Source organism: Leopardus geoffroyi, chromosome A2 (genome assembly GCF_018350155.1).
Source record: "Leopardus geoffroyi isolate Oge1 chromosome A2, O.geoffroyi_Oge1_pat1.0, whole genome shotgun sequence".
NCBI lineage: Eukaryota > Metazoa > Chordata > Mammalia > Carnivora > Felidae > Leopardus > Leopardus geoffroyi.
This window is the reverse complement of record NC_059331.1, coordinates 77,217,975-77,235,528: the sequence shown is the minus strand read 5'-3', so window position 1 is coordinate 77,235,528 and position 17,554 is coordinate 77,217,975. Positions and strand designations below refer to the sequence as shown.

The following is a 17,554-nucleotide window of genomic DNA, read 5'->3' as shown; positions in this document are numbered from 1 at the left end:
CCACAGTGAACTTTTTAGTGTATTTCCTTCCAGATTTTGTTTTTCTTGATGAATTTTTTTCCTACACAGTCAAGGTACTACTCACATCCTATATATATATTTTTTAATACCAGCATAAGCATTTCCTCACGTTACTGTCATTTTCAATGGCAGCTGAATATCATACTGTATACAAACCCCCAAATCCCCCAAATTTAGTTTACTATTTTCCCCACCGTTGCTTCTGTGGTTTTTGGCTATGATTAGTACAAGATGCAATGAGTCTTCTGGCGAATACATTTCTCTCCAATTTTCTGCTCATTTCATTAGGAAAGATTCCCAGAAGGGGGATTACCGGGTCAAAGGGTACGTGCATTTCTACAGGCTACTGATAACATATTTCTAAAATGCTTTCTTTGCCAAGTATGAACCACTGTGCATTTCCATCAGCAGCTTAGAGGACCAGCCCCTCATTATGTCCTAATAGTTAGCATCCCCATTTTTAAAAACTTGTTAGTTCTGTCTATAAAAATGGGATATCACTGTGGTTTTTATAATTCTAACAGCGACAGTGAATATCTTGTTAAAATCAATTCATTGGCAATTCTTCTGTGAATGGCTTGTGTCTTTTAACATTTATATATAAGGGTGATTGACGGTAGGGTCTGCAGTAGCGAAAGGCATTCTCCACTAAAACCTGCCACCTTCACGAACTCCTCATCCCATGTAATCAGGATTTACCTACCAGACACTGGTCACAATGCTGTCCTGTCACCAGACGCTTACAGTAGCAGTAACCAGTCTCAGAATCACAAGGATTCCCGCCAGGAATCGTTCCCAGAGGATTGCAGGCACAAGCTTAATTAAAGATAAAATAAAGCAAAGAAACACAAACCAAGTGAGCGCCCAGAGGTGGTCTGGATTTAGAACTGCAAAGTCAAACGGGAACAGCGTCCACGAGAACACCCCAACTTTTTCACAAATGCGCTTACATTTACAACCAAATGGATCTTCAGCACTTAAGCCGTAGAAGCCCTCTTTGCAAAGTTCACAATGTTCTCCTTCCACGTGTAATTTACACCGACACTGGCCGGCAATGAGGCCAGCAGAAAAATCGGTGTAACTGTCACAGATTCCCCCATTCTGAGATCCAGCTGGGTCACAGGTACATCCTAAGAAGAACAAAAAGCACCAGGTAACAATGTGAGTGTTTGTATAAACACACGCTCCCGTCGGCCCCTCGGAAGGTCACAGAAATAGACTAAAGAAGACAGGGTGCCAGGCAGCTTCTGCTGCCAGCATCCTATGTAGCAGTTAAAATAAAGCAGAGTCTCATGCTCATACCAGGAGTCCCGAGAGGATGGTGGTCCCCAGCCTATTCAAACTGAAAGGTGACTGGGGCGTCTGGGTGGCTCAGCTGATTACGTGTCCGACTTCAGCTCAGGTTATGATTTGACAGCTCGTGAGTTCAAGCCCCGCACTGGGCTCTGTGCTGACAGCTCAGAGCCTGGAGCCTGCTTCAGATTCTGTGTCTCCCTCTCTCTCTCTCTGCCCCTCCCCTGCTCACGCTCTGTCCCTCTCTCTCAAAAATGAATAAACATTAAAAAAAATCAAATTGAAAGAGGACGGAAAACGTCATGAAATTCCCCCACGTACGTTCACAGAGGTGAGGGTCTCGGACGTCTCTCTCCGGGTGCTGGAAGTAAAACGGCTTGCACTGTTCACAGTTGCGTCCCATGGTGTTGTGCTGACAGTCATCACACACCCCTCCGCTGACATTGCCGGTGGCCAAGTACACGGCCATGTCAAAGTGGCACGAGCTCGAATGTTCATTGCAGTTACACTCTGTGTGACAAGGCCAATGTCAAGAAAAGCCTTTTTTAGATCTACTTACCAATGGAGGAGGGAGTGCCAGGAAGAAACTCATTTTGGAAAGCAGGGATGAAGTTCAGGCAGCTAACACTTAGGGGCCCGTGGAAAAGGACATGTCCGCCTGACATCATGCTGGAAGCCTTCCAAGGGTAAGCTTTATGAAATAACTGCACAATCTGCCTGTTTTGGAAGAGAACGGGCTACGAAGCAAAGAGTGGAAAACTTGGGGGAAAGGATTGCCCCTGGTAGCCACGATGTGGAGGGCGCCTCTGGGTGCCACTCAGGGTGGGAACACACCCCTCCAGAGGACCTTCTAGGCGATACTTCTGGGAAAGCCTGTCTGGGCTGCCAGCTCTGGGGAGTGTGGTGTCAAGGTGATGCTCTTCCTTCCCATTCCCACCAGCTCACTCGACCAGGCTCTTCAGTGAGAATTAAGGTCTGTGCAACAGCCATCTGGCCGGCCTTCTGACCCTCTGCTGGCCCCCTGGGCAGCCCCCTTGGTCCAACCCGGCTGTCACATCATCTCACTCTCTGCTCTGTGACCCACATGGACTCCTCTGTCTTCTCACAACAAAGCCTAACTTGGCTTGGCCCTCACAGGGTTCTACACTCTGGCCTCATCGTCTCCCTCCTGCAACACAACCTCCCATACAGAGGGGCTGTGAGGTATCCACCGACGGACGCTGGGTGCCTAGCAGGGACCTGCCCTTGACACACCTGTTGAATGAAACGTCAGAATCATCTCCCAGGGCAGACTCGGTGTTGGTCCTAAGAAGAACGTCCTTGGGGCTTTAGGCTTTGTGCGGTTCTCCTTATCTGAACTCCTTCCCGCCTCCCCCTCCCTCTCTCCCTCCCCCCTCCCCCCACCTCCCTTTCTTCTTCTTACCTCAACAATCTCAGCTATCATCAAAGGGTTGTACTTAATAACAATCCTTGACCACTCCAGCCCTCACTGGTTTCTGAACTTCTAGAACAGGCCTCAGTGGGGGAAGGGGCAGGCATTGGAATCACTGTGGGGGGCGGGGAGGTGTTTCAAACTACACGTCTGCCCAGAGAATGCCACCGGGCTGGCCAGCTGGCCAGACGTATGCCATGGGCTGCAGCCAGAGTGGCACAGAGACAGGGCCAACAACACTTACACCTTAGTGATCTACCGTGCCGTATTTTTCTCTCATTTTTCTCTCGCGCTCCTCTTGCCTTTGAGACAGGTACAGTGTCAGGGACAACATCTCCAACTTCTAAGTCTGCCAAGCCCTGGCTACTGCTCTGAATGCTAATGTATTGATTGAACTGAGTGGATATTGGTTTCCTAAGAGTATCTGGGTGACGCTGGCAAAAGGGTACTAACTTTTCTTCCTTTTGCAAAAATCACGTACTCTTATAGTAGCTCTAATCAGAAAATGGGTCCTGGGGTCTGGACGTCCCTCTGACGGAGACTTACTTTTACAGGCATTGCTGTTTCGACCTTCAGCGGGCCTCCAAGGTAAATCGTGGTAAAAATCCATGCACAGTTCACAGTTTAAGCCCTTGGTATTATGCCTGCACATGCAGTGCCCGTGAACCTTGAAAGTTACACAAACAGGAAAGAGCAAAGTTAGAGATGCAACCTGATGGCCAGGTTTTCTCCACAATCAGTGGAAGCGATAAACCCCTTTCCTACTAATCCGCATCTCTAGCTCAGCGCAATGAAGATTTGTTTTAATTCTGTCCCTCCCTGAAGGGAGTTCTGTCTTTTTGGTGGCTTGAACTCCCATCTCTAGGAACAGTTCCTATTATATAATGGATACTCAATAAATATGTCACTGAAGTAGGGATCAAAGAACCCAGATGAACAAAATCGGTCACTTAAAAATTAGAAAAAGACAAAAAAACAAAAAAACCCCCCACAAAACACAAAAACTACGTACTTAAGAGTTAAAAAAAATCTATGTCAAAAAGAAACTTATTATAAGAGAAATCAACAAAAGTTATAACGCAGAACTAAATGTATGCATACCACTGGAAACCAACTCACATTACTGCAAATTTTACCACTAAGTCACAGAACAGAATGGGTTTTTCTGCTTCTTTTGTTTTGTTTTTGACTTCAGGCAAAGCACTTCATTTTTTTTCCCAACCGAAATGAGATTCAAAATATTACTCATTTGCCACATTCACATTTGCTTTTTTTTCTTTAAGAAAGGAAATCTAAAATCTTGGGGGGGAAAATATAAATTATTTTGCTTTGTGAAGGGCCTAGGATGCACTCTTTTGCACCGTGTCTCTGGCAAGATATGCCTAAGCCCCTGAGGCACGTAAATGATAAATTCTTTCAGTCTACCAAATATGCATGTACTTAGGCACTTCACCTTAACACTAGTTTCTACAGAATGGAATTCAGGAACAGGACAGACAGGTCCGCCCTGGACTCACCTTGACAAGAGTGCAGTGAGCAAAAGACTAAAATCATCTCATTACAAGCTAGTTTTCTGCAGACTGAAAAACAGACCCAAAGCACATGCCACAGGACCCTATAGTGTCTGAATTAACAGCATAATGTACTGAGACCCGTGACAGTGACGGGCCTGTAGGACTTAGCTACACGCCAGGCTTGTTATCCTGCAAAGTAAACATTATCTACCTAGCATTCCCTGAAAGATGTAGCAAGAGATTACAAGGACAGGTCCTCCCTTGAGGCCCCATTGAAAATGCCACTTTATCTACGTAGCAAATGTCCTAACTGGAGCGAATGAAGGCGGAAGTTTCAGGCAGTTGAATACACTCAATCCTGGACCTTCTTTGACGAGGACTAATGATCTTTGAAAAAGCAAACGGCAAGTAAGGAAGCCTTACACTCTTCAACGAGGGAGGCCCAATGTCTAATGGAAGGAATCCTAGGGCAGAGTCCAGGAGGGTAAGATTTGAATTTCCATCTGCCATTTGCTTAGGGCCCTTTGGTGAACTATTTAATCCCTGCTCTCTTCTTACGAGGATAATTGGCTGAATAAATCCTGTTTAGCTCTAAAATCCTGTGGGTCTATAAGAATTAGCAGTTCACTTAGAGACTGGTAAAATAACCCCGACTTTCTCCATTTGGCAAATCATCCAAACCCCCGACTTTTAGAAGTATGAATTTGACAACACGTATATTTGGCATAAAAGTGGGAAAAGAATGAAACTAGAAGAAGTATATAAAGAAACAAAGCCCATTGGATTCCGAAATCATATTTCGTGGTTCCAGGTTCAAATGTCCAGGTTTTCTGGACTGGGATCACTTTATGCCTTGTAGCATAAAGATGGGGGGATGTTTGTGGTGTCTAATCTTCCCTAAAGGAAAAGAAGATGCACTGGCTATGTAGAAAGCTTTTTCCTCCTTATTGACTACAAAAAAATATCTATTGTAGTAGCAGCTTGCTGCAACAATTTCCCAAAATTAGTTCTTCGCCCATGAAATGAAAAGCTTTTATATTCTCACAGTCTAAGAACGTTCACAAAGAGAAAACCATCAACCGCCAGTAATGGCGGAAAGAGCTCCAAGTCAGTCTGGAAAACTAAAACCCCTAGAAATTGTGCAAGGTTTAACGTAAGACGAGATTCAAATTGCTTTCCGGAATCATCTGTATGAAGGAGAAAGCCCCCCCACAGCACTCACTCACCATTCCTTCCACTTCTTCATTGATTCCATCCACAGGGGCGCATTCGCTGGCATGACCGTAGCAGAAGCAATTTCCTCGAACCACCATATCATAAACTGCATAGTAATACTTTTCCCTGATTTCCATCCGGGAATCCAAAAGGTTATCTCCCAAAGTGTGGAGCTTCACAAACTTGATTCTCAAGTTGGTGATTTTTAAGAGATCTACAAAGGTCACCAAGAAGATGAAAAGTCTGGTCACACAAGCAAGACTTGTTTTGCAGTTATACAACACCTCTTCTCTTTATAGAAAGGCACGGCAGATAAAAATGCCGAAGTTATGGAAAGGTTGCCCCCTTGTATGATCTAGATGACCATGCTAGTAAAGTTTAATAAGTATATTAAGACTGTGAGTCTCTGGAAGAAAGAAGGTTTGCTGCCTCCTTACTAGTTTAGTAAGAACATCTATTCTGCGACGGATGTGCTTGCAGACTGTTTCAGGAAAAAGCGCAAAAGCAGAGAAATTTAAGAACACGGCTGTAGGACTGCAAGAACCCACTGGCACAGAGTAATCTGAACCATCGCAGTTCCACACGGTGCCCACAGCAACTAGCGTCGGTCTCAAAATCAGAGAGTTCTATTCAGGTAGGAGGGGGTTGAGTGGCACACTCCAATTGTCTTCATTATTGTAAGATAGAATGAAACATTTTCATGTTTATTTTTGGAGAGGAAAATACTCTCTGAAATTTCCCACCACAAAGATGAAATCCAAGTTGCTAAAATAGATTTAACACTATGGAATAACTACTATCCAGGGACAGAAGGTCTCCATCAAATTTCTACACAACGTCACAGTCTCCCACTTTTTTGTCCTAGTTTGCCATCCACAGCAAGGCATAGGGATAAAGGAGCTCAGTATTAGGAGGTTGGGCAAGTTTTTGCTTTTTCCCCCCTAAATGTAAGTTACTTGTAGATCAATTTCTCAGATCTTTTCTTCTCTCTCCTGGGTCTATAGATGAATGCTTCCTACAGAAGCTGGCTAGCAATTACATTCTATTAGTAACCTGATAAGCCAGAAGCCATTCAACCTCTCTACCAATGCTTTCATCAATTACTAAGTGGACCCCAAAACACCGATGAGTCCATCAGTCCTCCTATGCCCTGTGTAGCCTGGGGTTTCTCCCAAGCTTTACTTTCATTTGGGCTGATACATTCTCATCAGTTACAACAGGGAACAACGGAACGACGGGGCGTTGGCCCCACGCGTCAGATACATTCAAAGCCCTGATACAATTTTAACTACTGAAAATCTATGCAGAGCTTACAATGAAGACTATAGAAATAGCCGTGGGTTGAAAGAGAAAGTCCATGAGTCCGTGCATTAAACTTAGGCTCTTTGTAAAAATCAAACACAAAACAGAGAAACCGTGGTACGACTTAGCTGAATGGAATTTATGAATGCCAACATTTCCTCCTGCACAGAACGAGCACAAGCGCCTATTGACAAGAGGCCAGACAACAAAGCTGGAGAGCAGCTGGAGTATTTAGAAGCCCTTGAACTGATCTTTGTGGAAGGCCTCAGAAGAGCAAATATGCTCCTTCCACTCTCTCCTACCACAGTTAACAACAACTAAGCCTTGTATATTGACCACTGTTGTATACTGAGGCAAAACCACTTGTGAAGAGAGTCTCTGAGCTCTCCACAATAGGGACGATGAAAGAGACGTTGTTCCCGCGAGTACAAGGTCAATCGAAAACGTGATCAGTTAAAATGGACGCCTCTTGAATTTTTCTGAGGCCATTTAACAATGAAAAACAAGGAACTATAACGGCAGCCAATTTTCCAAGTCCCACAAATTTCACCCAACGAGGAGCGGACCACGAGTCCCTCTAGGGCCCCCTGAGGTGTTTGTCCTGGAGACCATGTGGACATTTCTCACAACTGGATTTGGAGAGCAGGGAGGGCAGGCCTCACAGAGCTCACTCCGAAATGCCAGAACTGGATGTGCCATTAAATATTTGTTTTACAATAGAATGAATGAGTGAATTACAATCCAGAGACAGTCTGGGCCACACGTAAAATTAATTTAAGTGGGGAAATAGCACTTTTCTGGCAATATTTCCTGGACGCGTTCCCTTCTACTCTTTCATGCTTCATGCTGGGAGGTTCCATGGCACCGTGGTTCCAAACAAGGCCATCCTCAGTGAGGAAGGAGCACCAAGAATTGGTCCTGCCTCTCTGCTCAGCAGACTACACCTTATCCGCAGGACAGAGAGTCTCATCCCTTCACTCTGAGGAAGGGGACTGGGTCCACGGCGAGACCCAGGCCGTGCCTGATGGCACCGTCGTCAACAGCAGCTTCTTTGACTCACTGAACACTTTCCGTGTGTCAGGCACGTTGGAAAGTCGTTTACAGAACTCCTTTTCCCTCCATAATGACCCTCAGGTCACTATTACTATCTCCACTGACAGATGAAAAAACAGAGGCTAAAAAAAACCCAACTGTAGCCAGGTTTAAGCAGGTCATTTGCCCCACGTCACAGAGCTAGGATATGCTAGAAATGGGATTTAAACCCAGGTCTGTCGGACTCTGAACTCTTTTAAGTAGTTCACATTTTGCCTCTGAAGATGATCGAAATGTAATTTTTTAACAGCAGAAGCATGGATGTTAAATGCTGGAAAGAACTCTAAATTTAGAATCCTAACGTATGGCTTCAGGACCTGCCTGACACTAAATGGTCATGTCACCACATGCATGTTATTCTAACTCTCTGAGCCTCAGTTTGCTCATCTGTTAAATGGAAATGACAACCGCCACCTTACTCAGCATATGGAGCATGGCTGAGACTTCGGATTCTCCCCCAGAACTCTCTCTTTTCTTCCTTTGATAGTAAGAGCCTTAGGCAAGAGTGTGAGAGGGCACATGGCCGCCTACCTAGAGAGGTTTCCCAGTGTGCCTTGAGGTAGGGTCATGTGGCTAATTTTGGCCAATGGGATATGGATAGGGGCCGCGTACAGTTTCCATGTCGCTTGCCCCTCTCTTCCTCCCATCTCATGGGTGGGGACAATGACATGATAGTGTTCGTCCAGCCCCAACCATGTGGATAACGACTGTAAGATAGAAGGGACCTGGGTTGATAGGGTTGCCAGATTTAGCAATAAAAATACAAGATGCTCAGTTAAATTTGAATTTCAGATAGTTAATAGTGTTTTTAGTAAAGTCTATGCCAAATATGTCACATGGGACATAGTTATACCAACCCAAGCATTACATGGGATATCCTTGTACTAGTCACAAGCATTACGTGGGATACGGTTATACTAAAAAATAACTTGCTATTTATCTTCAATTCAGATTTAACTGGGCGTCATCCTGTATTTTATACAAGTAGGTCTACTTGTATCATCCCTCTGGATGATTTCCCAAGAAAGAAATAAACTTCTATGTTATTTGACCACTGTATTTTTTGGGGGACCCTTTGTTACAACAGCTTAACCTATACCCTAGTTTATATGTATTTTATATATATACATATACATGCATATGTACGTGTATGTACATTTTATATATATATATACATACATACATATACGTGTATATGTATATATAGAGAGTACATATATGTAATATATAGTATAGTATATAATATAGTGGGGGTGTATATATATATTATATATATATATTATATATATATGTATATATAATATATATATATAATATATATATTACACTGAGCAATAAAATAAATAAGGTATTATGACCAGCATAATTGGTTGAGTACTTAGGACATAAACCTTTTCGATTCCTGCCAATTTCAAGAGCCTCTGATTGGGTACTGCGAAGAAAAAAAGGAAATAAAGACGGTGGATTTAGCACTGAATATTTAGATTCTGTGCAGCAGTGCTCTGGGTAAGAGTTCTTCCGTGATTGCGGTGTTCCATCAAAGCTGTTATGTGAAAACAAGCTTACTCTGTATCCTCGGACTATAAGGATCCTCTATTCTGAACGCGGGATCTAAAGCACGAAATATCACCTAAAAATAGATAAAAGAGTAATGGGTATTTTTGCAACGATCAAAAAGGAATTGTAAACAGAATATATAACAAAAATAGCAAACAGACCTCTCCTTCCGTCGAGGGTTCAATGTCAGAATAGCGGGAATCACAGATTATATCATCCACTTTTTTCATGGGGCCAGTTGAAATGCCTGGAAATGAGCCCTCACAGTCATAGGCAAAGTATCTGTACACACCCCAGGTTTTCCCGAAGTCAGACGATCGTTCTATCAGCATCGCGGCCGGACGGAATGTCTAAAGGCAGGGCAGAAAAGGCTCATTTGATGTTTTGCATTGGTGATCTGCATTTCTCAAAAAATCTCAGACAAAGGTATCACTCCACTGTGCACCACAAACCCTGACTGCATGGGGTTGGTATTTCAGACTGTGGCTGGATTTCAAATACTTCAGGCTGTTCCATGGAGACTCCTCCTGTAGGAAAGCGTCTAGCCTTGAAATGTTGCACTTTCTCCCACCCTGAGAGAGATTAGTAAGCTGTTTCTCTTTAGGAGTGGATTATAACCAGGACCCTACAGTAAACAAGCTTTGGTCTAGTCAGTCACCACCCGTAATTGGATTGGCTAGTTTGAGCGTTTGGTCTTCATTCATTCAGCAGTTGCACACAGACACCTGCTCACTACCACACGGCGGTCCACATGCTGTAGACGGCCCAATGACGTGTAGATATAGGTATAAATCATTTACAACACGAAACACCAGAGTAGAGCCTCATGCAGTGCGCTCAGGGAAAACGAGAGGAAGGAATGACTAACTCAAGAAGCTGGGGAATCCTATAATTCCACTCCTGGCTATTCCATTACCCCAAGAACTGAAAACAGGGACTCAGATGGGTGCTTGTGCACGAATGTTCGTAGCAGCACAATTCACAATGGCCAAAAGGCAGAAACAACCCAAGTATCCATCAAAGATGAATGGATAAACCAAACATGGTATACACATACGAAAGGATATTACTCGGCCGTAAAAAAGAAATTCTAGTCCTTCCTACGTCATGGATAAACCCTAAAGACATTACACTAAGTGAAAGAAGCCAGACAAAAGGACAGTATAGGATTCCACTTACAAGGAAATGTCTTGAATAGGAAAGCACATAGAGACAACAAGTAAGTTAAAGGTTACCGGCGGGGGGGAGGGGCCAACGGGGAGTTATTGCTTAATAGAGTAGAGTAGAGTAGGGTAGAGTTTGTATCTGGGGTGATGAAAATGTTCTGGAAACAGATAGTGGAAGTGGTTGCACAACACTGTGCAACATATACACCTAATGCTACTGAATTGGATACTTAAAAATGGTTAAAATGGCAAATTTTGTGTTATGTACATTTTACCACCTACACACACACACACACACACACACACACACAAGCCAGGGAACGCTTCAGAGAGAAGACGGCATCAGACCGGATCCTAAAAGGGTAGGTGTTTTCCAGGCAGGGAGTGAAGGTGGCTACACGTGACAGAAGAGGTTGACTAGGGCAGGGAAGTAAGGAATTTGCTCGCCACGCTAAGGGGTTTCCTCTATTTTTACACCATGAAAGGGGAACACCAGAAGACTTAAGTGGACAGATGAAATGATCAGACTACACATTAGAAAAATAACCCCATGGCACAGCTATCAGACATGGAAAAACAAACAAAAAAAAAAAACAAAAAACAAGAGACGAGGAAACCAACTGAGAGGCGGAAAAAAAAGACGAAGGTCTTAACTCAAGCATTACAGTATGGATGGATGGAAAGGATGCAATCAACCGTTCTGAAAACTTAGTGAATTTAGCTAAATATATCGAATCGCACTTGGCGATCAATTTGGTTTCGGTGGAAAGGGACGGAGAGGAAAGAACCACGGGTGCTTGAGTTTGAGTAGCGGGGGCAACTGTGGTTAAGAGCAAAGCCACAGAAGAGAAAGAAGCCATTTGGTTTTGGACTAGCTACATGTGAGGGGACACCCACTGGACAGACAACTGGAAACAATGGTCTGGCACCCAGCTGCGTGAACAGAGCTTGAACCGTGGATCTGGAAATCACTGTTGGCATAAAACACTTGACACCTCCAAATATAGAGGGTAGAATGTCCTCCCAGAGAGCAAAGGGCAAGATGAAGGAGCTGCAATCATTGCTCCAGAAAATGCATCCACACAGGACTAGACAAAGAAGGAGAGTGGTGCCTGGAGCTTTAATTCCATTATGTCATAACCTTCTGTTATGGGCCGAACGGCGTCCCCCCAACTTCTTATGTTGAAGACCCAACCCCCAAGATCTCAGAATGTGATTGTATTTGGAGACAGGCTCTCTGAAGGATTAATTAAAGTAAAATGAGGGGTGCCTGGGTGGCTCAGTCGGTTAGCCGTCCGACTTCGGCTCAGGTCATGATCTTGCGGTCCGTGAGTTCAAGCCCCGCATTGGACTCTGTGCGGACAGCTCAGAGCCTGGAGCCTGCTTCTCATTCTGTGTCTCCCTCTCTCTCTGCCCCTCCCCCGCTCGTGCTCTGTCTCTCAAAAATGAATGTAAAAAAAAATATTAAAAAAAAAAAAGTAAAATGAGGGCTTAGAGTCCACCCAAATCTCATGTGACTGGTGCCCTTCCAAGGAGAAGGAATTAGGAGATGGAAATGTATAAGGCAAGACCATGTGAAGATAAAGACAGCCATCTACACACCAAGGAAAGACTGAGGCCACACGAGAAACCAACTCTGCCCACAGTTCAGTCTTAGACATCAGCCTCCAGGGCCATGAGACAATACATTTCTGTTGTTTAAGCCACTGAGTCTGTGGTGCTTTGTTATGGCCGCCCTCGGAGACTAATATACCCTCACGACACACTTTTCCTACAGATGAGGAAAGAGGCTCAGACACCTTACCTGACCTGCTACCTAAAGGCAGAGCTTAGATCCCAGTCCACGTTGAACTTGGCCCAAACCCATCTTTCTGCCTCACTGGCTCATAGCATAATAGCAGGCTGACAAATGGAGGTCAGAGAGGAAAGAGTAAAAAGACAAGAATCCTGGAAACTGAGGCAAGACAGAGATTTCGGAGGGTGTGGTGGAGGGGGTGAGCTGGAAATAAGAGATGAAGCAGAATGAGCACTACCATTGGGCACAGGCCTCGATGCCACAGAAGGGGGTACGTGCACCTGGGAGATGGACGGCACATCATGGCGGAGGGAGAACAGGCCAGGTTCTCCTGAACCTGAGCCGGCTGAACAAACCCGTCCCAGACACACGCTCACCTCCGAGTTAAAACCAATGTTGGAGAGAAATCGGGGTGATCACTAATGGTGAAACTCATATATCCCCAGACATACTTTGCCTCCCTTAATAATCCTGATGGTCTTCTTCACTGATAAAAGGAGACAAGGGTGGGGCGCCTGCGTGGCTCAGCTGGATAAGCGTCCGACTTCGGCTCAGGTCATGATCTCCCGGTTCGTGAGTTTGAGCCCCGTGTCGGGCTCTGTGCTGACAGCTCAGAGCCTGGAGCCTGCTTTGGATTCTGTGTCTCCCTCTGTCTCTGCCCCTCCCTAGCTCATGCTCTGTCTCTCCCTCTCTCCTTCAAAAATAAATAAACGTTAAAAAAACAAAAAGGAGACAAGGGTTAAGAAAATGAAAGGTCACATTTTGACAGACTCTTTGACTTACTCACTTACTAGGTGCTTGAATTTTTACTTTTTTACTTATTCAGGAATAGAAGAAAAGGATACTTTATTAAACTCCAGAGCATGAGATGAAGAATTTGAAAGTAAGGGGGGGGGGAACCCCAATCACTAAGTCAGCCAAGACAAACTCACCATGAGACCTGCCTCCTGGGTGGTGACATCTGGGGACAGACTAGCCTAATGTCTCTGTGTCACAAGGGAGCAGAGAGGAAAAGCCTTACAGGCAGTTCTGGCTGTGCTTTCTCTCCCTCCCTTCTGGAAACTCCTGAGTCCCGAAGGGTCACTGAAGAATTATCCAATTTCCTGTGGATTTCCAGAGCTGTTGGAAACGAGGACAACGCTTCTATGTAGAGAATGGAGGCCCTTCCCACTCCTCCCTGAGTCTCCAACGTGCTCAGGACTTATACTGGTGCGTGGCCACCTCTGATTTTTTTAATGTTTGTTTATTTTAATTTTTTATAATTTTTTTTAATGTTTATTTATTTTTGAGAGAGAAAGAGAGAGAGAGAAGGAGACAGAGCTTGAGCAGGGGAGGTGCAGAGAGAAGGGAAGACACAGAATCCGAAGCAGGCTCCAGGCTCTGAGCCGTCAGCCCAGAGCCCGACACGGGGCTTGAACTCACGAACTGGGAGATCGTGACCTGAGCTGAAGTCCGACGCTTAACTGACTGAGCCACCCAGGCGCCCCTTTAATTTTTTTTTAACGTTATTTATTTTTGAGAGAGAGAGAGAGAGAGAGAGAGAGAGAGAGAGAGAGTGCGAGCGGGGTAGAGGCAGAGAGAGAGAAGACAGAGGATCCCAAACAGGCTTCATGCTGACAGCAGTGAGCCCGACCCGGGGCTCGAACTCACTAACCGCGAGATCACGACCTGAGCCAAAATCAGGCGCCAACTGAGGCACCCAGGCGCCCTGCCACCTCTGAACGTCTACTAAGCAGAAGCGCTACGATTCTGGAAACATCTGGCTGTCTACAAAAGCAAACCGTGTATACGTTACATGAGCTTCGCTAGCCCATGAAAACCCAGTCCACTTAGCAAGCAGCCATCTCCATGGCCACTCCACGGGTGGTGTTCTTCACAACTCCCACCCCCCCCCCCCACCCCCGTCTCGCCACTGTCACTCTATCACCACCCTCCCGCCTGCTCAGCTTGGACATCCAAGTGATCTTGGATTCACCCCTTTCCTGCTCTCCCTTCCACTGCACTGCTTCTCATCTTCCCCCGATTCGGGGCTGAACCTTTTTTTTTTTTAATTTTTAATGTTTATTTATTTTTGAGAGAGGGAGAGGGAGGCAGAGTGCAAGCAAGGGATGGACAGAGAGGGAGACACAGAATCTGAAGCAGGCTCCAGGCTCCGAACTGTCCGCACAGAGCCCGACGCGGGGCTCCAACTCATGAGCTGTGAGATCATGACGCTTAACCAGCCAAAGTTGGACGCTTAACCCACTGAGCCACCCAGGCGCCCTCGTGGCTGAACCTTTGATTCCAGAGGGTCCAACTGACGACTCCCATGGAAAGTGGGCAATGATTCTCAAAGGCATTATCAGTGGCAGGGAACAGAGCTGGCGGCAAGGGCATATACGTGATTTGCAAAAGCTTTTCTGGTAATACTTCCAGGACGCCTGGGTTGCTGGGGTGGTTCCCTCCTACTTGAGAATCAGGCCTGGCTCTGCATTAACACCAGCACCCTCTCAGGTGAGCCCCCCATCAGCACAGACCTCAACAAGGGCCTCCCCACGCACCGTCGGTTCTCACTGTCCCACGCCCTCCTCTGTATTTCGCCTTGGCCATCTTCCTGAAATCCAGTCTCATTTCCTTGTCAGTGGCTCCCTGTTTCCTATATAATTAACACCCCTCAGCCAGGAGCCGGGGACTTTCTGATTGTATGTAACCTTACTTCCCTTTCCCCCTCACTGCCCTGAGCTCAAGGCTAATCTACGCTGAACAAACTCTGCCTGAACTGTCCACCACCAGAGCTTTGCTCTCAGACGGTTTCCTCTGCCAAGAACGGCTTTTCTTCCACCTCCTCCCACTGAGATCCTGCTCACCCTTCCTGGCCCAGGTCACACACAGTCCCAGACCGCTCCTGATGAAGCTTTCTGCTTTATCCCAGGCTAAGATTACTCTCCCCGTCCTCGGTGCTCCTACCGCACATCGCAATCGTCTGAACTTCTGCTAGAGCTCTTAGCACATTCGTGATGTAAGTTATCTGCAAGTGTCGTTTGCCCCCCGGGGCAGTTTCTTACAAACAGAAGACAGCTGAATTCCTTTATGCATGTATTCATTCAGTAAATATTTGTAGAGCAATCACTACCTGCCAAGCATCAGCAGAGAGAAAAGCGATCATATTCCCATTATGTGCCAGGTGGGAAGATTATGCCTATTCCAGAGCAGAGGGCAAGGTCACACGGCCCTCGAATGTAGGTGTTCTTATTCTTCCCACTCTCCCTTCCGAAGAGGAAGCCAAAGTTCTGGCCACATGTGCCAATAAGGGGCAGGATGAGGATTTATCTCCAAGTCTGTCCAACCCCATAGATGTTGCTTTTCGCACAGGATCTAAAGCCCAGAGGTTGAATTCCCTCTCACTAACTACAGTCTGACAACCTGTACCTATTCTTCTCGTCTGAGTACAGTCCCCCTGCCTCCTGTTTTATCTTCAGCATTTCATCGATGCAGAATTCATCGATGCAGAATTTCATCGATGGCCCACTGTACTCAGTTGGATGAGTAATGACAGAGTATGTACCCAAAGGACTTGGATGTAAGCAAACTCAGAACTTCCCACGTATGTGAACAGATGCCCTTTCCAAAGGAAAAGCTAGGACCATCAACACGAGTAATGATAGTTTTGTGTATTTTTAGGTGTCACATAACATGAAGGCAACATCCTCATGCGTGGTTGAGTTTTGCTTCTAACCACCAAGCAGAGGGCATGGTCAATGACGGGAGAGGGCATAGTGTCGAGTTGCCTAGGGAAAGTCCCCCAACCTCTCCGCCAGTATCCGATGTCACAGTATAAACCTTCCTCCCCAGCAGCAACAGCACTTCTGGGCGGGGGACCGAGGAGAGGGGCTCAGGCCTGGGAACCAGCAGTCTACATCCTTCCTTCTGTCATATTTGGACTTTCACGCCCACCTGTGCTCTTGGCCTCCCAGGCTTTGGTGGAGGACACGGTGGGACTTTTGTGGCTACCTGCCCACATGCTAAATCTTTCCCTGGCACCTTTTCCTAACCTGACGGGGTACAGATAAGGCCCCCAACTCCAACCCAAGCCCACTCAAAAGTGATTTTAATCTGAGAAGCCATAAGTAAATTATGGGTTTTATGTGCATCAACATGTACTTTAAGCCATGTGAAGTCGGTCATTTCCAGGCAGCTGCTTATGAAGAAACAAAGGGACTTTGTACAGAGAAATTCCCTAGCCCTGGAGTCATTTTACATCTCTAAAAGAAAAAGGATGCAAAAAATGCACATTTAAGAAGGCATACACATTTCTTAAGGAACTGTAAAACCGTTCCCACAACTTTTGCAAAACCTTGAAAACTAAAGATAATACACTTCCTTTTCAGTTACCAAGCTCAGCATTAAAACATCAACACAAGGGATCAGGGATTTACTCTCCAGATGTTTTATTGTGGTTTGGGAGAGAGTCAAAGCTGCCTCTCTCCGTGGGGAAATAAAACGGGATCTAATTAAAAGTTTACAGTTGAATTACCTTAGAATAGTGGCTCTCTCTCTCCTCCTTGCCACGAAGATTGAGTATTTGTTAAACATGGTTATTCACGTCCATCTTTAAAAAGCTGATCAATTATCCCAATTTACGGCAACAATAATATTTAAGTTCCCACTGAGGCCAACTCACAACAGACATCCATACCGAAAAGGGAATTACACAGCGCTCTCAACGTGTCATTTGCGAGAAAGTTATGAATTCCTTACCTTGAAAGTCATTATGAGATGAGTAAAATGGAATTCTGCTTCCAGATCCAGTTGGATAGTTACGTTTTCCATGCCTATAGGAGATTTTTTCAAAATTCAAAAAGGAAATAGTAAGGAAAACAGGAACATCTGTGAACGGTCGGGAGTATTTTTCTTGAATTCTCTTTACGCCCTGCACAGAACCCCTCTCGGCGCTCTGACAGTGAGGCTGAAGACAAGACCCCTTGGTCTTGGCTTAGGCGGGGAGGCCCGGGCCAGAATGAACCTTCAGTTTTCCTCAACTCATTCTGGAGCTCCACATATGGACTCTGCTCACCGGAACAAGACACCTGGCGGGAAGCCTGGAGTTGCTGTCAAGAAAGACAGCTTCTGCTTAGGACAAAGTAAAACATCTTCCCAAATCTAAGCCAAGGGACTCTCCAAGGGGGGA

At 45.5% G+C, this 17,554-nt stretch overlaps 1 protein-coding gene across 1 annotated transcript in view; it reads right to left on the bottom strand.

Annotated features, from left to right (window-relative positions):
- Positions 1–17,554, bottom strand: part of LAMB1 (laminin subunit beta 1) — a 74,495-nt gene that overhangs the window by 49,862 nt on the left and 7,079 nt on the right. Inside the window, exons 4-11 of the mRNA XM_045494435.1 lie at positions 17,125–17,198; positions 9,588–9,776; positions 9,436–9,499; positions 5,487–5,689; positions 3,293–3,413; positions 1,636–1,824; positions 972–1,151; positions 725–837 (exon numbers count right to left, since the gene is read on the bottom strand). Of these exons, the coding sequence (XP_045350391.1) occupies positions 725–837; positions 972–1,151; positions 1,636–1,824; positions 3,293–3,413; positions 5,487–5,689; positions 9,436–9,499; positions 9,588–9,776; positions 17,125–17,198 (1,133 nt within the window). The remainder of the gene's footprint in view (positions 1–724; positions 838–971; positions 1,152–1,635; positions 1,825–3,292; positions 3,414–5,486; positions 5,690–9,435; positions 9,500–9,587; positions 9,777–17,124; positions 17,199–17,554) is intronic.